This window comes from Puma concolor, chromosome D3 (assembly GCF_028749965.1).
Source record: "Puma concolor isolate L17-30 chromosome D3, mPumCon1.1.hap2, whole genome shotgun sequence".
In the NCBI taxonomy this organism is placed as follows: Eukaryota; Metazoa; Chordata; class Mammalia; order Carnivora; family Felidae; genus Puma; species Puma concolor.
Window position 1 is genome coordinate 53,094,759 of NC_141678.1, and position 21,586 is coordinate 53,116,344.

At 37.9% G+C, this 21,586-nt stretch overlaps 1 protein-coding gene across 2 annotated transcripts in view; it reads right to left on the minus strand.

Moving 5' to 3' along the window:
- Positions 1-592: 592 nt before the first annotated feature.
- Positions 593-21,586, minus strand: part of DSC2 (desmocollin 2) — a 36,439-nt gene continuing 15,445 nt past the window's right edge. The window contains exons 7-17 of one of the 2 annotated variants that reach the window (XM_086682673.1): positions 21,010-21,176; positions 16,117-16,251; positions 15,683-15,868; positions 13,841-14,097; positions 13,577-13,719; positions 8,733-8,960; positions 5,643-5,879; positions 5,150-5,274; positions 2,607-2,864; positions 1,905-1,950; positions 1,683-1,818 (exon numbers count right to left, since the gene is read on the minus strand). In XM_086682673.1, coding sequence (XP_086538799.1) covers positions 1,915-1,950; positions 2,607-2,864; positions 5,150-5,274; positions 5,643-5,879; positions 8,733-8,960; positions 13,577-13,719; positions 13,841-14,097; positions 15,683-15,868; positions 16,117-16,251; positions 21,010-21,176 — 1,772 coding nt within the window. In that variant the 3' untranslated portion in view covers positions 1,683-1,818; positions 1,905-1,914. Of the gene's footprint in view, positions 1,819-1,904; positions 1,951-2,606; positions 2,865-5,149; positions 5,275-5,642; positions 5,880-8,732; positions 8,961-13,576; positions 13,720-13,840; positions 14,098-15,682; positions 15,869-16,116; positions 16,252-21,009; positions 21,177-21,586 lie in introns of both variants that reach the window. The other variant, XM_025931415.2, reaches the window with a different exon arrangement.

The following is a 21,586-nucleotide window of genomic DNA, read 5'->3' on the forward strand; positions in this document are numbered from 1 at the left end:
TTTAAGAAATAGTATTTTTGACTGAACAATAAGAAGACTATTGAAAAGATAAATTGATTATGGAATAATTACCCAGTGTTAATCTTTAGGAATAATTGTCATAAGCCAACCTTGCGAATTTAAGATAGGCATATTCCTAACAATCATAGATAACAGAAATACATTTCAAATGTCCATGTGGTTAGTGTACATAGAAAATTCACTGACTGAAATCAGCTGTGAAACCTGGCCTGGAATTTGGTTGGCTGTTAAGTTTGATTTTGTCTTACTGTTTCAAAATATAAATAGTTTGGCCCACTCTACATTTGTTAAAAACTGTAACCTTAAAATATGAAAAAAAAGACTTCTCAAACAGATAGACATAACTAGCCATTTCATCTAAAAAGTTATAAAATACTTATTCCTAGAGAGCTTTCATGATCCCTGTTCTGCAAAGCTTATTTCAAAATCCCTCACTATTTTGCATTTATAAACTGTGTCCTTGCATTAATGATATGAACTATAAACATGCTATTATATACCAAATAACCACATTCTAATTTTAAATATCCTTTTGTTAACACAGAATGTTGTATCTAATAAAAGCATGACATATTTTTACAGTTTTAATGGCAGAATTAAAGTTCCTTTGTTGAGGAAATAATGAAGCAATAACCAAGATACTTGAAACAATAACATCAACATGACATTAATTTCGAGAAAAACAGAGAATAATACACTTACATAAAACAAAAACAGAATAACTCGCTTTATAAAAGAAGAGTGATGGCTTTTTAAAATATTTAGACTCTCCAACCCAAGTAGAAATTTAAAAAATAAAGAGAAGAGAAAGAGAAGTAGAGAGAGAGAAACAGACACAGAGGGAAAGGGGGAGAGACAGAGAGAGAGAGACCAAAGACCAAGGCCTTGCAGAAATAAAAATACATTCTTAGAGCAGTTTTTAAAACTAAATTTTCCTGACAAGGTTGGTAACAGAGAAATTTAGATTCAGTTCAGGATTTTGTATAGAATACAACCTAGAAACTAAAGTCCACCAAAATGGAATTGTATTAACAGTCAATGCCTGGTTGGGACTCTCCCTTTACCTTGAGAAAGGTAATGCTGTGAGAATAAAACATTATCAAGAATGCAATATACACACTTCATAATGTTCAGGACAGCAACAGTTTTTAAGCACCACACAATTCATTAATTAGGTAAATGAATATAATGCTAAAGCAAGTTCTCTGAAATTTTCTATTAGGTTATATTTCAAGTAGCTTATGATATATACTTGAATTAATTACATTTTATTGCACTATAAGTTGGTTATTGACATTATACCCAAATGTAAACAATAATGTGGACTTCCTTAATTTTTCTACCTGTAGATCTCCTTGGATGGAAGACAACTAATTTATAACTATGTAAAAATTGGGTAATTTGTATACTTATTTACAGCATTTTTCTGTAAATATGCATTTGGCTAAAGAGATCTCATCAAAATAAAGAAGGGGAAAACCCAAAACATAGCATCTTCTATTTTTAAAAAATCCTGGCTTGTATTTAAAAAAGTGGGGGCAGGTGGGGGGCTGGGGAACAGATAAAGCCACTGGCTTTTGTAGACTTATTGGAATCCACTCATCTCCTTATGCACGCTTCTGCTAGTGTCCTAAATTTGGGTTCCAAATGATCCAAAAATTCAAGCCCATCTTCTTCTTGTCGTTCACTGCAACAACCTATAGAACCAGCCACTGATCCTTTTCCTTCATAGTTATACGTAAGGACGTAGTCTTGAGCATGCTTATGGTTGTCATCCTGATCACACAGTTGCACCTTCTGCCAGGGGAGAAACACAATATATTTTATTATTATTATTTTAAACACCAAAACTTACTAACATAAAAATAATTGCTTTGATTTACCTTTCATTGTTTAATTTTTAACCAGAGTGTGTCCTCTAATGGATTCCTACATATAAAAAATGCACATGATTGGTCTGTATCATAAATCACTCTATAAATTCACTCTATAGCATGTTTCTAAAAATCACATATGTGGCAGCAAGTATCCTAGGGTTCGCGTTACATAATCACGTCTAGAGTGAAATGCAAAATCCCATTAAACTGAACCCAAATGGTGGTGGGCTCAGATCTTTCCAGATAGGCTTACTGACCATAAGGCTATAATTGCCTCGTAGCACACTTTTGGTTTCTAAGATATGATTTATCACATGGGAAATATTAACACAAAGTCATGGGAAAAAAAATAATTTGAATGTCATCACACAGATAACTTTTGTCTTTTAAAAATAAAATCACATAACCTGGGATAAAGATTCTTTTCAATTGTTCTTCTACCAAATAAATAAGACATTTCCTGTCCAGTAAGTAAGTAAATATCATCTAACATTATTTCAGTAAGAACTAAAAACCAAACAAAATGAGAGGAAAAGTAAATATCCACTTAATATCTGAGCATTATTAAATCAAAATTGAGGAAAAACAACTTTCCAATTAAGTAGATTAATAATTAACTGAAAATAAAGGTGAGGCCACTAAATTGTAACAATTCAGAACGCTGAAAAGATATCAAAATCAATTCTTAGGACACCAAGGGAAACTCACTTCACCAAGGCGGGGCTGGGTGAAATTATGCCACTCGGAGTAAGTGTATCTGCAGGTGTCCGTCTCCACGTGTCCTCCCCTGCAGGAATCCAGGGTGTGATGATGCCCCGTCCCCCGGCACGATTCCAGGGTCTGGTGTCCGCCTTTCACCATTTCAATGGTCTCCTGGCCTCCATTTTTCACTCCTGATCCCAAGGTGCCACAAATTCCCTGAGCCGAACTGCCCACGGTATGGGTTGTGAAGCCATTCGTGGAACACTGAAACGGAAACCGTTGGCATTGGGGAAGTACAGAGAACAACCACCACCACAACAAAACGTAAATAATGTTATAAATTCTTGTGTTATAAGGTAAGCTCTCTGAGGGCAGGAACTAAATCTGTCTTGGCTATCCTGACCACCTGACTATCGTAACCCCAGGACTTCATGCAGTGTCCTGGAAATCGCCAACTGTCAAGTGGTCTATCCTTGAGACAAATCAGAAAGCTTAATGTATATTCCTCCTTTGAAAACTTCTTAGAGTATTGTACAACGTCACTTATTAAATCATTCCAACACCTCAAGCCTCAAAATCAGGATTCCGTTACCAATGTCTCAGATGTATTTACCCTGCTGGGTTTAAATTCATTCCCTTCACCTGCCTAGAGCAGACACAGAAATAATGATTGTGGGGAATAAGCTAATTAGCAAAAGAAAGATGCCTTGTTGACCCTGAGGTAGCAGGATCTCACTGTTTTAGTCCCTAGGCAGGCTAAGATAAACAGACTCAGGGCCTCGGGCATGCCAGAAATAACCACCTGCCTGGAGCCAGACCCCTAACACCAAAACCCCCTTTCCTTCACACACATGAGTTAACGTTCACGGTTTCATCGTCTCTTTGCACACGTCCATCACACTTGTATGCCTTCTGATCCTAATAAAAATGGAGCAAGGACCCTTACTCGGGGCTCTTGTTTCCTCCCGAACATTAGCCTCTCTTGCATTTTAATCCTGCGTCCACTCTCTGCCTGAGAACTCCAGACGCAGAGTCTACAACACATGATCAGTATTTTTTTTTTAATTTAAAATTTTTTTTTTAAATCTATTTTTAGGGAGAAAGAGAACAGGGCAGAGGCCCAGAGCGAGGGGGACAGAGGATCTGAAGCAGGCTTCACACTGATAGCAGAGAGCCTGATGTGGGGCTTGAAGCCATGAACCATGAGATGATGACCTGAGCCAAAATTGGATGCTTAACCCACTGAGCCACCCAGGCTCCCCGATTGGTATTTTTATTCAATGTCTAATCTGGTTCCCCTCAACTAGAACAAAAATATAGAAATAAAGTTGCCATAAACATCTTGGCTGGAATAATAAATCCTTACAATCTTGGGGTGCCTTTTGTGGGTCGGTCGGTTGAGCTTCTGACTCTTGATTTTGGCTCAGGTCATAATCTCAGGGTTATGAGATCAAGTCAGGCTCCATGCTGGGTGTGCAGCCTGCTCAAGATTCTTTCCCTCTGCCTCTCCCACCCTTCCTGCTTATGTGTACTCTCTCTCCTTAAAAATAATTAATTAAAAAAAATTTTTTTTAACGTTTTATTTATTTTTGAGACAGGGAGAGACAGAGCATGAACAGGGGAGGGTCAGAGAGAGGGAGACACAGAATCTGAAACAGCCTCCAGGCTCTGAGCTGTCAGCACAAAGCCCGACGCGGGGCTCGAACTCATGGACCGCGAGATCACGACCTGAGCCGAAGTCGGCCGCTTAACCGACTGAACCACCCAGGCGCCCCTACAAATAATTAATTAATTAATTAAAAATAAAATCCTTGCAATCTCAATAAATAAAAATAAACCAGCAGAGATGCTTCTCTGGCCACTAATTTTCCATGGTTTGTTTTTGTAGGAAACGCTAAGTTTTGTTTTATTTTATTTTTTTTTACACGTTTTACACTTTTTAAAGTTTTCTAAATCTGTCCTGTTCTTATCATCATTATGCTTTTTGTAGAAAATTTACATGTTCCTCATCCACATACTAGGCCAGAAACCAAAGCTGGACCTCTGTAGTCACTGGCTAGCACTGCTGGATCATAAATTTGACCTAAGGCTTCTTTCTAACCCACATTAGCACCGGAAAGACTCCATTAAAGTTCTTCCCACACAGATCAAAGCTTGTAGTCATTTTATTGCTGCTGCTAGGAAAAAAAAAAAACAAACTTAAAATAATTATGCTGATGATCTGTGAATAATTAAATGAAATATTTTTACAGCACAAACAGCAGTTTCAATATATAAAAAAGACCTAAAGTTGAAATCATGAAACACTTCAAGTAGGAATAATAATGACAGGCTGAAGGATTTTTAGTGTGAAGTAACACCCTATGACCACAGTGAAATATCACATATCATCATGAGAACCAACCTAATTTTATCTACTTCCACAGGAACAATGGGATTTTATATATTGTAAGGTACCCGATTGCAAAAGAACTTGTCCCGGAAAGAGAATTCTAGTTGGTTAGGCCAGTTTGTCCTTTGTGTTTATTTTAGAAAGACAAACTACTTACCATTTTGTCATCTCCAGGAGCTTCAGTGTTTGACACGATGAGGTTCTGCTGGGCTAAATCATCGGGAAACGCTTTGGGCTGTTTAGCTGTCCCGGTAGCCCCACAGACTAAGGTAAATAGGATACCTGGAGGATGAGAGAAATTGCTTCCGTTTATCATAAAACAATGTGAAGTTACGAATTTAGGATGACTAATATGAAGACAGCTTTCCAGAAAACATACACACGATGGCCTATGGTGAAATCGTAGGCCAATTGGCAAGTCCGCCCTAACCAGAGATGCCGCGAAGACGTGCTATAAGGACTGTATTTTTGCGCTGAATTTTAGGTCCGTGCTGAGAGAACACTAGTTTCAATATATAAATTAAATATGTTGTGCTAAATTGAAATAGAACTATCTTCAAATGGCCAGCTACAGAGAGCAGTGTTGATTCGAAGAATGAGTCTTGAAAGTTATTTCAGAGGCTCTTATTTGAGTTCATGCAGGGACTTACAAAAGAGCAATGCTATGCCCAGCAGTATTGCAAGGATGGCCCATTTTCCAAGCCTCACTTCTCCGTTGCCAGTCCTTGGGTCTGTGCGAAGTGCGCAATCATTTTCAGTAACACAGTCACATACTATAACTTTCAATGGAGTGACGACTGACAGGCCATGTCTGTCTCTAACTCTGACAGGTACTTGATATGGTCCAAATGGAAGGTCGTTCTTATAGAAAAGACGAGCCGCTGTATCTGAAAGAAAATAAAACCGAGTGATATAGAATGTCACAAATGCCTCCCATGTTAGGATGTTCACCAAATTTCTCCGCAAATGGATCTTCCTGATAGGAGGGCACAGCTGGCATGTGAATGGGAAAGGACTGAGGAGTTCTCATCTACCTCGATGGTAAACATACCGCAAAGAAAACTTTATCCCTGCTGTGTCTTATAGAAATGTCTTTTGGCTTTTGGAATAATATATTTTTCCATCCATAAACAAACCTTTTCCAATCACAAGTAATAGGCTTGTTAAGACATTGGCCTTTATCACCACTTTAAAAATTTTTAAGAGAAACATACAGTGCAATTTTCATTTATACACGATTCATCATAGAGTAACAGTCTGAAATTCTGGACATTTCTCCTTACTTTGTTTGCATATATTGTGCCAAACAGTATTACACAGTTGTGACTTACTGTCAGAGACTGATTCTGACAACTTAGAACGTGGCTGACCTTGAACATACCAGCAGGCATGAGCGGTCTGCTGCTACAGCATCTCATGGTCCTATAGGACCATGTATTTGCTTTTAGGTCAAGGGTGGAAAATATCCACGTCAAAATCCAGTTGAGTCTTAAGCACATATCCAAAGATATAATATTATCCTGAACGTAAACACCACATGCGCATGTCCAAGAATAATCCCCCCCACAGTGTGACAATTCCATTGATTTTTTAAGGTGTTTGAAGCTGTAATTTGGATGTTTGGGTAAAGAAATCAGTGAATAAGTTTATTATAAAGGAAAGGATGGTGTGCGCCTGGGTGGCTCAGTCGGTTGAGCGTCCAACTTCAGCTCAGGTCACGATCTCATAGCTTGTGAGTTTAAGCCTCGCAACGGACTCTCTGCTGTCAGTGTGGAGCCCGCGTTCGATTCTCTGTCTCCCTCTCTGTCTGCCCCTCTCCCACTAGCTCTCTCTCTCTCAAAAATAAATAAACATTTTAAAAAAGAAAACCAAATAAAAGAAAGCATGGTTAACTTGGTAAGTTTATGTGTAGGAAATAATACTAAGATTAACAAAACCAAAATTGATGGTGCATAATGTGCCATGGTCTGATGCATTCATTATCCTGTTGACTCCCTCAAATAATCCCACTTTACATATGAGTAAATTAAGGCCCAAAGAGAATAAATAGCATGGTCATATTTATGTCACTAATAAACAGTGGAGCCAGCATTTAACACAGCCTATCTGACTTCAAAGCCTCTTTAGGATATGTTCTTCTTGATTTGGTATTTCCCAGACTTTGGGTTACTTCACAGATGAGTAAAACTTTAAAGTAACAAAGCTTTGACCAACATAATCCTGCCACTGTTTTACTGTATGAAGTAGGAATATTAAAAAAAAAAATTACCATCTCGCTCCACATTATCTAAAAAGAAATGATATTATTGACACTAAATCAGTAGAAAGAACAAAATCTAAAAATAAGGTTAGTTGTTCCCAAGAAAGAACAGTTGATAACCTTACACACATACACACACACCAGAACACTGTTTTTAGAAAGACTGAAAATGCTCCTGGTCCACAGAGCAGGATTCGGGACACAGGGTCTTAACTTGTCGCCGTAGCTTCTATGTGTCCTTGTTTTACTTCCCTCTTCCTATTTCCCTTCCCTGGGCTCACAACTTTTGTTTCTTAATTTGTCACAAAAGAAATAGAGGAATATTCATTGGAAGCATGGGGTTGAAAACCATTCAAGGACACCATAAGGACAAACCCTCTGTTTATGGCAGATCTTGAACCGTGAACGCTGAAGTGGGGGGCGACCAGGCCATCAGGGCCCGGGGGCAGAACAGTCAGGAGATGCCGAGAGCACCGCAGAGTGAAGAGCCGATGGAGTGAGTGAGGCAGCTGGCATGGAGAGGCCCCTCCATTTTGCCATTCTTATCACCATAGATCCTCTCATGGGGAAAGTCAGAAGTACAGACTAGGAACTAAGTTGGGGGAGAATCCCAACTAGAAAACAAAAGACGAGAAAAGGTCAGAGGTCAATGCAGTGCAGAGACAAGGGACAGCAGAGTGGACACTGTGATGCATACCCAGATTCCCTACACTCAGGGACATACTGTCCTCACATTGTCCCAGCTGTTTGGGGAGGCCATAAGCTTCTTCAGTGTCTGTGCCATTTTGCCAAAAGTCACGCCCCTCAAGGCACCCACTCCACTGACTGAGCCATGAAAGAGTAGAGAGGCTCAACTTGGGGCCCCCTGAAGGGCCATTAACTCAGACTCCCTGTGGGGTTAACTACAGCTGTTCTTTGACTTGGCTGCAGCTTGGCTTTTCTCTGCCCAATTCTGCTTTCCTTCCTTTCACATCTACTGATGCCAAGCAAATTCCTTATTAATACTCTGCCTGAGAAACTCTTGTCTCAGAGTTTACTTCCTAGGGAACAGACCTGCAACATATGGTGATCCCTTACGACCTAGGAAACCATTAGTGAGTGAAGAATCTATGTGGAGGAGAGGTCAGCAAGTCAGGAAGTGATGGCATTAGACCCAGGCTAAGGTGGGATATGTACAGGGGAGGGGAATGGGGACTCACACAGCCCCTAACAGAATCTTGACACAGGAGAGATTAGAAATGGTGCAAGAGGGGCACCTGGGTGGCTCAGTCAGTTAAGCAACCGGCTCTTGATTTTGGTTCAGGTCATGGTCTCATGGTTCCTGAGTTTGAGTCCTACTTCCCACCACACCGGAATGGAGGAACTTTCCTTCTTTTATTGGTGGTTCCCACACGGTGATTATTCTCATGTTGCATCAAGAAAAAAATATTTTAGACATCCGGATGCTGAAAAGGACAAAGTCATGTTTAGTAATACGTACCATTAATTTTTGTCAATTTCCACATTCTTTCTATGCCTGCATCAGGAACACTCTCCAAACTGAAGTCAAAGGGTGGGCCATTTATAGGATCGTCAGGATCCACTGCAGAGATGTCCGCAGATGACATGACGGTTTTGCAGATGACCACCGTCTGTTTTGGGATAACTGGGCCATTATCGTTCACATCTTCAAGTATAATTCCCAGTGTCCCAGTACACGTTCTCCCATCTAGAAAATTGGATATAAAAATAGAACATTTTAATGTTCTGAGTTTTAACTAGGAAATTCTACATTGGAAAAAAAAAGTTTTAAATGTGAATTTGGCACTTGTGACATATCAATGACAAGCGCAAAGCTGTGCCCTTAAGGAATGTTAAAAAAAAATTGTCACTTTCGGATGGGTTGGAGAGATAATAACTATTTAGATTTGTCATCTATTCACTATCCATGCAACTGAGATGGAAACTGTTATAGAGGTTAGTTTTGACTGATTTTTAAAAAGGAAAAAAGAGGATGAACAAGGGCATTTCTGGTATACTTAAAAGCACAAGGACATTCAGGAAGGTGGGAAAGCATAACATGCACATCCATGTTCTAGACATAATGAAGGGGAAGGCAAATTGGTTGGAGTTCAAAACCTCAGAGAAGAGCCAAGGGTCCTTGAAAGCCATTCTAAGGAGCCTGGAGTTTAATATACATCTAGGAAGTGAGTAAGGTTTTGGAGCAGGGGAACTGAAAGGTAAGACTGTGGATATGGAAGATTAGAACAACATAGTACATAGGACCATTTGAAGGACGAAAGACTCCAGAAGCAGAAAATCACTTGCAAACCAAACTAATCAGAGTGGCTGTAGCCTAAGGAATGCATCTATCTATAGATTTATTTTATTTTTTATGTTTATTTATTTGTTTTGAGACAGAACAAGAGAACGAGCAGGGGGGAAGGGGCAGAGAGAGAAGGAGAGAGAATCCCAAGCAGGCCCCTCGGTGTCAGCACAAGTCTAACTTGGGGCGTGAACCCACGAACTATGAGATCATGACCTGACAAGAAACCAAGAGTTGGACGCATAACCGACTGAGCCACCCAGGTGCCCCTCATCTGTCTATATATATTTAATAAAAACTTACTGAATAACCACTTTGTACAGGGCACTGTGCTGGCAAACAACCTAGGGGATTCAAAGAGGAAGTGAGCATGTGTCCAGGCCACAAACCAGTAACATAGTTGTGAAGCCCGAAGCTGAACACAAATCCAGGACTTCTGTCTCTAAACCACTTATTCTTTCTTCCATTTAATAAGAAGGGCTTGGATATCAAGCGGGGAGAAGAGGGGAACAAACCTGTGCTGCCTGCTGCCTGGGGCCGTGTCTTAGATAAAACTGCCAACCTAGGAGAGCTGGAAGATGGGGCACAGCCCTACAGTCACAACCTCAACCCAGGCAACAGGACCTATGATACTTGCAGTGTCTTCAGGGGCCAGAACTGGTTCTGAAACGTGGGGCACAGCAAAGGACAAGGTGGGGGCAACTCTAAGACTCCTATGGGGTGAAGCAGGAAAGAGGGAGAAACCAACAACAAAGAGACAACCGAACACCTCCCACGTGATAGAAGCTTGCAAGTTAAAATTCCAGAATGAGCAAGATTAATGCTAAAAGGAAAACCAAAATCATCCATCAGAAGATTGATTCACCCTACACAAGACATCTTTGAAACATGTATGTTTAGTATCTTCAAAGACATAAAAAGGGCAACTACTTAAACAACAATGAAATTATAGCTTAAATTCCAGTAGAAATAAAACAGCAACATTCCTCTCATAGGGACTCTAGAAGAAGAGAACAACTAGAACGTCGGGGAAGCAGTATTTAAATACATAATTGCTGAGAATATCCCATAATTAAAGAAAAACATGATCTTCCGTGCTAGATAAATAAAAATACATTCACACCGTAAATGTTGTATTGAAACTATAGAATGCAACCTAAGGAACTATAAAAGTTATCTAGACATACTATCCACAAAGGGACAATAGTGAGATTGACAGTAGGATAAACATCAGCAACAAGAGATGCCACAAGATAATGGAGTATGACCTGCACAGTGTTGAGGAAAAGAAGGAGTTAATTCAAAACGTTAAACCAAGTCAAATTATCAAGTCAAGCATGAGAATGATATTTTTCAGAGCAAGTCAGGCAGGATTTAACACCTATACCACACCATTGGACGGACTAGTAAAGGACATGCACCAGCAAGAAGAAACGGGGAACCAGGAGAGAAGAAATGAGATGACAAGAGAGAAGAAACAAGCTGCCAAGAAACAATGCAACTATCTCTCATTTTGGACAACTAAACAAAGAGGGAGAAGAAGAGGGAGTCAAAGGAAGCAGGGAGATGCGTATTTCATCTACCTGGCATACTTTTCTCAGGGCAGAATAATTTCACTTCTCACAATCTCTTGTTCTCACGCTATGTGCTATTTTCTGGCTCTCTCCGGAAATTGGGACTGCTGGTGGTCTTGAACACTTCTTTTCCATTTGAGTCCACACACCGAGTTGAAAGCACACGGCTTACTGACTGAATCTAATTGCATTGTCTTTGAAAGTTGAAACTCCTCCGTGTTTGCTCTTCTACTACTGTGCTGAATGCCTGAATTTCCTTCCATTAAACATTTGGAGTTGTTCAATACACTCCGTTTTTTTGCACACTGTCATTCATATTGGTGTACAATATGTAAACCAAAGATCTTAGACATCTAATTCAGTGTCTCACAGCTGTTATTCATCTGTTGATTAAATAAATAATCCCCTTATTCATTGGAGCGTATGCATGCAATGGTCACCTAATGTCAAAGCGATTCTACGTAAGTACTAATTCCAAATATGAAGTCATGCAAAGCCATGGTTTTGTGATTTTTGTGCATGGCGCCCTCCTGGTAAATGTTTCAAACATTTTTTGAAAGCACGCTCCTCCCCAAAGCGCAAATAATACAACAAACACAGAAACCTAAAACTGAGCTATACGGAGGAGATACTTGAGTGACACTGCCAGGAGAGCTGAATTTGAGAAGATACTGAGAAGAAGAGAAATTGAACGCCAACTGAAGAAATAGCTATGTTCAGGAGAGCGGAAGGTGGTACCAGAAAACATGTGGATAATAGAGGAGTGTGTGGAACAATTTATACACAGAAGCGTTGCAAGAGAGTTTCAGAAAGAGGAAGTAAGTGCTGTAGAGAAGCAGGAGGGTGGGAAGTGAGAAATGGACCCAGAGGTCAGTGCTCACTCACGAAAGAGACTCATTAGGAAGCAGCTGGGGTGGGGGGGGGGGGGGCGCAAATGAAATTAGCTAGTATAGATTTTAGAAAAAGGTACAAACAAAAACACACAAAAAACATCCTTTTGTAGAATCTCCGTTCAAGGAATAAATAGACATAAAATTATTTATCCCCTACCCTCTTCAACAGAAATGAATGGGAAAGGCCCCACTACACATTTATTCTATTCTGCAGTGATGATTAACTCATCTAAACTCCATACACATATTTGATCTCTCAATTATTTAATCTCTTCTGCAACAAAGGAGAATGTAGAATAAAATTATATCCCAAATGTCTAATACCAGATAGTAGTTTTATCTTATCTATCAACAAACCATTTGCCAAGTGCTATTTAAAATATAAAAAGAATAGGGGTGCCTAACTGGCTCAGTCAGTTAAGCATCCGACTTCAGCTTAGGTCATGATTTCACGGTTCGTGGGTTTGAGCCCCACATCAGCCTCTGTGCTGACAGCTCAGAACCTGGAGCCTGCTTCGGATTCTGTGTCTCCCTCTCTCTCTACCCCTCCCCTGGTTGGGCTCTGTCTCTCTCTCTCTCTCTCAAAAATAAACATTAAAAAAAGAATGTAAAAAGAACAGATTTGATTTTCATATCATTCTTCTTTTTCACTTGCCTTTGACCAAAAAGCAGGTCTTTACAACATACAAAGGAAGCTGAGGCCTTAAAGGGCAATCTTCAATTAATCAAAGTTAAATTAATAATAATCACAACCTTTCCAATTCAGCCAATGGATATGAACCATCTCTCATTAATTTGGAGAGGACTGAAATACCTAAAACATCTTTCAAAGTCACTTCTAAGTTCCAACTTTGTAAGCCAAAGTGTAATAACTTATGTTTACTGGAGCTGGCATATTTGGTTTATGGATGCACAAAGGTCAAACGTATAACATGTACTAAATGGGTCTCATATATAACCACTGTGCTCATACTTCCCTCAGATTGGTAGGACTCACAGAACATTTTACATTTCATATGGTTTTATGGATTCACAGAATTTGTCTTCCTAATTTTATAATATACTATTAATCGTATCTATGATTACTTTTATATAATGTCCTTAATCAGAATTCTAACCCCCAAGTATATTGATAGTTTCTTGTAAAAAGACAGAACCGTTTTCCAGGAATGCACTATGGGGCAGTAAGTATGTTCTCCCTGCAATGAATTTTCCTTCCACAGTGAATATTTTAAAAAGAGATGACTAGATAAATTGAAGTTACCAAAGTAACTTTCTCAATGTTCAATTATTGTTTACTTTTAATAAGCCACGGTTTCCAGTATTTCTATAGCTAAATTATTTTATAATTACACAAAACGGGGGGTGTTATTAGAAAGCAGACATGAATTAATAAATTACAGCAAACTTTTCACTTGCTCTATGTCTTTTGGGGGAGAAATACATTTTGAAAATATATGCAGCTGATTTAAAAATCTATACTGTTGGCTTAAACACTGAGGATGTAAGTAGGTGAGAATTGATGTAGCAGGATTAAAAGCAAAGTTCTTACCTTTGCCTGATGCAAGGATTGTAATATTATATGCACCACCTCTGATGGTCTCTGTCTCTCTATCCAGGCTTCTGAAAGTTGTGATTGATCCTGAGTTTTCATCTACTGTCACCCACCCTTTTGGATCAGTTAATTTCTTATACCTGTTAATAATGATAAATTAAAATGACAAAATGGGTCATAGGCCAAATTATAATTCTGGCATCAAAACAAGTTATGAATTTTAAAAACATGGTAAATTTGGAGTTAACTAAAAGAAGATACCTTATGCCACTGCTACTTTTCGTCTCGGGGTCATATGCTTTATATCCGTCGCTCTTTGTTCCCGGTGGCGCATTTTCTCTAATTTGAACGGTTTGCACTGCAGGGCTACACTCGGGGCCCTCATCCTGATTTTTTACATTAACAGTAACTGTTGCTGTGCTCATGACTGATCGTGAACTAGCCTCTTTAGAATACGGAGCTTCATTAACTACACCAATTTGTAGGTTCACCTGTTGTCTTTCTTCATAATTCAGTGGCTACAAAAGCAAGTGTGTTGAAAATCAGATCAAGACGTTTAACGTTTGGCCATGTTAAGTGACATACATAACTCGTGCCGGGAATAGTCCTGACAATATTAAACATAGACTCAGAAACGAGGTGGTGGTTGGAAGAGGAGAATCCTTCAACTGATTCAGTATTTGGGTGGACAAAACCAGCAAAACAAAACAAACAAAAACTGTTCCTCAACTGCAAGTAATATCAGAGGTCCTGATAATGATTGCAAAAAGTATGTGAGGTTAACACTTGAGACGTTAGGAACTCCATAACCTAACCAATAGTTATTTTCTGCTCCATTCATTTTTGGGACAACTTATCCTACCATTCTGACATGAATAAAATTATTTGTACCTGGTTTGGGGTAGAAACTATGGGTCAAATTTTCTGAAATGTTTTTCAGAGAGGACAGAGAAGAAACTGGAAAGCTCATGGACATTACACTGTCTTTTGTTAGCTCTTCCATCCCTGGTACTTTCTAAAAAACACTGGTAGTACCAAATTTACTGGAACGTTTTTATTTTATCTTGCCTGATATTAGTTATAATGGGAATGGGTAAAGCCATTCCCTACAAGACAGAGATTTTGTCAGGTGTTAAGACTTCACAGAGGTAAGATTCTTTCTTAGAATACCAAGGATTAGGGTAGGGGTTGGATGAGGAAAGAGATAAGATTCAAAGGACATTTCTTTACTCTTTGAAATACAGAAATTAACCCACAAAACTGCAGCTAATTTTCATCATGGTAAGAAGAAAGAATTCGTCACTTTTGATTCATCCTCTTTGTGAAAATGTACAAAAAGGGAAACTACACGGACCCAGGATAGAATCACATTCTAGATAAAGATACAGCACAATGAAGACTAGGACTGTGTCCAAAACAAATGGAGCTCAGGTGGCTTTACGGGCTAACTGGCTCTGGAAATAGCAGTGAGGTCTTCTGAGATGTTGCAGAATAGTATTAGAAAGAGGTTTTACAAGTATCTGCATCTTTGAATGGTTGACGATTCCCATTCTTAACCAAGAAGCTAAGGTTGTAATGTATGCTAGATATAGATGAACAGATCTACAAACGCTCTCCCTGTGGATCTTACCAGGAAAAACTCACCATTTGGGAAATTCAGTAAATAAGTGGAGTCTCCCTGACCCAGCTACAGAAAGAATGGGCCAGGAAAGTTTGGCCCCAAACTTGGCCCCCGTGGGCATCAAAGCTGTGCCAGTATTTGAACTGTTAAGAGATGTTGGTTATAAAGTGGATACTATTGACCATATGTACATGTATATACACACACATATATATATATATATACACACACATATACGCACACATATATATATATATATATACACATATATATATATATATTACTTTAAAAATCATGCCTTTATAAAAGGTTTCCCAAATTGAATATATCCATCCCATTATAGATATGGAGAACATTTACATTTACCTATATATCTACATTATTTGTATATTTACCAGAATTCTCTTCTTCTCGTTAAACCCTAGTATGCTAATCTATGATATTATAAGCTACAAATAACTAATTTACTAATTTATTCTTACCTTAACCACATACAGAACTCCTTCATTGGTTCTGGGATCTGTTACAATTTTAAAATTCCCATTTTCATTGCCCTTTAAAATGGTATAATTGGCTCTCCAATTAGCAGTATTTATTAAATCCTTATCTTCAACGGTAACACGTAAGATTTCCACATCAACTCTATTTTCTTCCACTGATGTCACATACTAAAATAATAAAAAACAACAAAAAAAGGCTTAATTAGTTACTGTAACCAATAGAGCACAGTGGGAAGTAAACTCAGTTCTTCTAATTTCCAAGGACTATGGTCACATGATTTTAAACCCTGAGTCCGGGTTACTGTCACGTGACTGGGGATACTGCATTTGAAATCATGCAGCATGGAGAGAGGTATGCATGTTTACCAATTAACACTGGGTCATACATTTTTCTTTTATTACTATCATGTACTTACAGAAGTACGGGTGAATGTTGGCAAGTTGTCATTTACATCTTCAACATTAATGATGCAAGTTGAAGTTGTCTGCAGACCAAAATATTGACCATCCATATCCTGGACTTTTATTTTCAGCTGGTATTTATCAATTAGCTGAAAGGAAAGAATTTAATTATTATGCAAAAGCAACATTATAAATGAAATCCTAATTTACACTCTGTAAATTTTCTTGCATTAAAAATTTAAGAAGAACACTTAAATTTCGTAGTTTTCATGTATTAGCAAAAGAATAATTTCCTGACACCCGTATTTTTCTATTAATTTATTAAAATAGAGTAGTTTCTTAAATTTATTTTTATTGTTTTAAAGTTGTTATTCATTTATTTTGAGAGGGAGACAGCAAGAGTGAGCAGGAGAGGGGCAGAGAGAGAGAATCCCAAGCAGGTTCCATGCTGTAAGTGCAGAGCCCAATGTGGGGCTCAAACTCATGAACTGTGAGATCATGACCTGAGCCAAAATCAAGAGTTAGACACTTAACCAACTGAGCCACCAGGTGCCACTAGTTTCTCAAATTTAAAGTGCTACTCATAGAATATAGAAGAATTGGTTTTAGTTTTACTCACCAGAAAGAGAAGATATAGCCATAGCACATTTTAAAATTGCCTAGTAGTTAATCAAAATCTTTATCTCTTTTCCAAAGTACATTTTTAAGCGGAAAAATACATAGCAGTGACTCTCATACCAGTCTTGTAATAATTAGGTGAGATATCCTCACATAAAAAAAGGCAGATTTTAAATATTTACATTTGTAAAAAGATCCAGAACTGTAATTTTTTCTCTCTATGGAAAATGGAATCTGGTTCTTAGGGCTTTCTATTCATCAGAGATGGAAGAACGTTCACTTAGAGTTTAAGAAAAATGTGTTTCTTCTCATAATGGTTTCATTTATCTTAAGTACTGAAGCATGAAAGGATTAAAAGCAACTCTAATAATAATGCCTTCTGGATGAACTTTAGAAGTCTTGGGTTCTATTCCTAACTCTAAAGTAACAAATGTAATCTCTCTGGCAGTTGGAAAAGTCATTTAAAACATTTTTTTCATGTTTATTTATTTTTGAGAGACAGAGCACGAGCAGGGAAGGGGCAGAGAGAGACAGGGAGACACAGAATCTGAAACACGTTCCAGGCTCTGAACTGTCAGCACAGAGCCCAACGCAAAGCTCGAACTCACGAACGAGCCATGAGGTCATAACCTGAGCCGAAGTCGGACATTCAACCGACCGAGCCACTCAGGCGCCCCTGGAAAAGTCTTTTTAGCTAAGTTTTCTCTTCTATAAAATGATAATACTAATACCCTTCTTACATAATTCAACTCGTTTTTTTTTAATTTTTTTTAACATTTATTTATTTTTTGAGAGACAGAGACAGAGCATGAGCAGGGGAGGGGCAGAGAGAGAGAGACACACACACAGATTTCTGAAGCCAGCTCCAGGCTTTGAGCTGTCAGCACAGAGCCCAACGTGGGGCTTGAACTCACAAACTGCGAGATCATGACCTGAGCCGGAGTCGGATGCTTAACGGACTGAGCCACCCAGGCGCCCCTCAACTCTTTTCATAAGACAAAATAATACGTAAAAAACCAGCCTAACCTTCCACCAAGAATGTTTACTCTCCTCTTAATTCCGTAGCTTCTTAAACTTTCTCGTCTGTGTGTATTGCCTAAAATAAAACTAAAAGTTCTCTATCTCTATGCTTTTTACACATGTAATTTTCCTGATTTACTCTTCTCTCATAATCAATCATATAGATAGAGTTAGAAATACTGGCCTCATTTAAAAACTCATGCTAGTGTACTTGCAGGAGAGAATGCATATTTTGTTTGTAGTGAACTGAGGTTTATTGAAAACAATCAACTGGCTGATAAAGCAAAGGAAGAAATGAAGTTTGGGACCTAAATATTAACTTGTGATATCTTGAGATGGAAGACAAATTGTGATGTGTAAAGCGCTTAAGTGGTTGAAGGCAACAGATGAAAGCTGGAATCCTGGCATTAATAAGTGTCTCTAAAACATTCATGGGTGAAAACACTCCCAGACTCCTTCATTAGTCCTGTGTTTTCAACTGACTTATAGAAGGATCTATTTTTTTTTTAATTTTTTTTTCAACGTTTTTTTATTTATTTTTGGGACAGAGAGAGACAGAGCATGAACGGGGGAGGAGCAGAGAGAGAGGGAGACACAGAATCGGAAACAGGCTCCAGGCTCTGAGCCATCAGCCCAGAGCCTGATGCGGGGCTCGAACTCCCGGACCGCGAGATCGTGACCTGGCTGAAGTCGGACGCTTAACCGACTGCGCCACCCAGGTGCCCCTAGAAGGATCTATTTAAGATTTGATGGTCAAAGAGGATTTGGTTTATAATTTGCTTTTCCTGAGCACACAAATTCCATGAAGAATCTGTATAATTTATAGAGCTGTAGCAGTAATTCACTCATTCATTTATTCTGCAGATTATACTGTTTTCTTCACTGTCACGCACTCACAGTAAAAATAAATGAATTTACAAATAATAAAATAAAATTTTAATAAAATACAATTTCACTAAGGAATGTCTTTGTAGATGCAGTAAAAAAAAGAAGAATTTTACTAAATTTTCTTAAATTTCAACCCATAGTCTAGTGAAGAAAGGGGACATATGCATAAAGCATTTCTTCTACATAACATAGTATGATGTTCTTCTCAAGGGAAGTACCTGTGTGATTGTTTATGAACTGAATTAGCTATTGTGTGGGTTTTTTAAATAAAATACCATTTTTTACATGAAAGACACTGACAGTTATTTAGACTAGTGTTAGAAGACAATTTGTCATACATAAAGTGAATCTGTCACTTCAAGGAAAACAACTATGTTACCAATGATAAATTGGGGTTTTCAAGCAAGAATGAGAATTCCAGAAAGCCTGTATCGACCAATGTGGTATCAGTGGAGGTGAGAAGGTGACTTTTTCCCATATGGTGTATGAAATGTATCAATATATGGAAGGAGGATCTGCATAACTCAGTGAACCACTATTTTCCAAATGTTCAACACATGATGTTACAAAATCATACATGGGTAAACTATCCACTCACAGTATAAGATAGACAAATGGATTTTAATGTAACAAAGTACAAAACTCATTGATAAGGCACACTGCACACTGCAAAAAAAAAAAAAAAAAAAAACCCAAAAACTGATGAAATATTTATGAAACCAAACCTGTCAAGTTTTGGTGTAGTATTAAAAAAGAGTAGCCATAATGATCTGAAATAACTATTAAAATACTCCTCTCCTTTCTAACTTCATATCATGTTGGATTTTCTTTATATACTTTAGCTAAAGCTACATATTATAATAAACCAAATGCAGAAAGAGATATGAGAATCCACCAGTCTTATGCTAAGCCAGGTATTAAAGAGACTTGGAAAAATGCATTATAATGTCAGTCTTCCCAGCAGATTATTTACTGTTTTGCAAAATTATCTTTTATAAAAATGTTATTTATGTTAACATGTAATATATTTATGATTTTTTAAATGGGTACATAAATAAATATTTTAAACTTCTGACAGCTTTAAATACTAATGGAGTAAGTATCAATAAATATAACCCACTAAACAAAAGATCTTGGGAATCCTCAATAGCATTTATTGGTCCTGAGACCAGAAAATTTAAGGGCCACTGTTCTAATCCATGAGAAAACAAAAGAGGAAGAAGAAATGAATCTGGTACGAAGTTTTCAGGAATCAAAGATATACCTGACAAACAGGTATTTACTATATTTTAAGATTAAGGATTACAAATGTAGTATGTAGGCCAGATAAACTACTGTAAGAATTCAGATGAATAGGGGAGCCTATGTGGCTCAGAACATCAAGTGTCCAATTCTTGATTTCAACTCAGGTCATAATCTCACAGTTAGTGAGTTCAAGCCCCGTGTTGGGCTCTGTGCTAATAGCTAGAAGCCTGCTTGGGATTCTGTCTCCCTCTCTCTCTCTGCCCCTTCCCCACCTGCTCTTTATTTCTCTCTCAAAACAAACAAAAATAAACTAAAAAAAAAGAATTCAGATGAATAAATGCTTGGTGAAGGAAGTAATAGTGAATAACCAAGTGAATGACTCATTAAACTAGGATAGCTGAAGCAGAAATGGACAGAATATAACTGGAAGATAATTTTGGAAGTAACATCAACATGATTTGGAAAGTGATTTGATCAAGGGAGCAAGAGAAGACATCACATACAATTTTGAAAACATGAATCCAAGCTGACAACAGAAAAATTAACAGGAAAAAAATGTACTAATGTCACCTGAACTCAAAAACATTGGAAGAAGAGCATATTTAGATGGAAAGAAGAGTTCAATTTTATATGTATATTGCATCTTAGGTACCTGTGAAACACCCAAGTAAGGATTTCAAGCAATCAATGGAAAATGGTAAATTAGAGATCAAAGAGATAGAAATTAACTTTTCTTATAATTTATATAAGGGGAAGAACGTAGATGAGATGGTTGAAGAAGAGATGACACAGGCAAAAAAAAAAGAAGCATTGTTATCTGTAAATAACAAATTTCCAAACATTTTCAAAAGTTTCACTTCTCATATTTGGCCTTGTTTGTACTACTATACTATAATTATGTTTATATTAGGACAATTGACCTTGTAAAACATACATTTCAAGAGAGAACAAATTAGCAGTTCAAAATTAGCAGACTGTGAGGTTAATGATCTCCATCAACACACTTAAAATACTGACTTTTATAAAATTAGATTCACAACATGCTTTTTCAAAAACACATCTACAGGTGCTAGACAGAGACCTACGATTAAATGGCTATGTGATAATCAGGTTTTGTCTGCCAGTATTTATGTTACCTCTCTGTCTAGCTGAGATGATGACGTGGTGATCACGCCTGTCGTCGGATGCATAGAAAACAGCGTGGCTGACGCTGGCAACTGCTCGATGATGGAGTACTTGAGACGCGTGTGCATCGTGTCAGGTTCATCTTTGTCAGTTGCACATACCTGGCCCACGGTAGAGCCTACATGTTGAAAAATCCTCTTCAGTATACAAACCTTTTACATTTTCAACTTTCCCTTTTTTTCACTCCTCTCCATCTACTCAAAAAACTTTTCGACCGCTTAATTATATGTCAGAGTAATAATTCATACATTTGCAGACTTCTATATGAAGTATCATTTCTTGTAAATATCCCAGCATTCGAACATTTTGGAATTTGGTGACCGTATCCGCACTTACTGTATTTAATGTATAATTTATAAATGTTGACAATGCCCCTCCAATTGCCTTTGTATTTCTAGACTAAAGAATTCCAATTATTCTTTAACTTCTTTCTATTTGTAAGTCTCCACTTAAATGGATCAAATGGTCAAAAATGTGTCCAAAATTCTTGGTTCGGTTAGATCTTTCTAGAAGACTCAAAGATTGCAT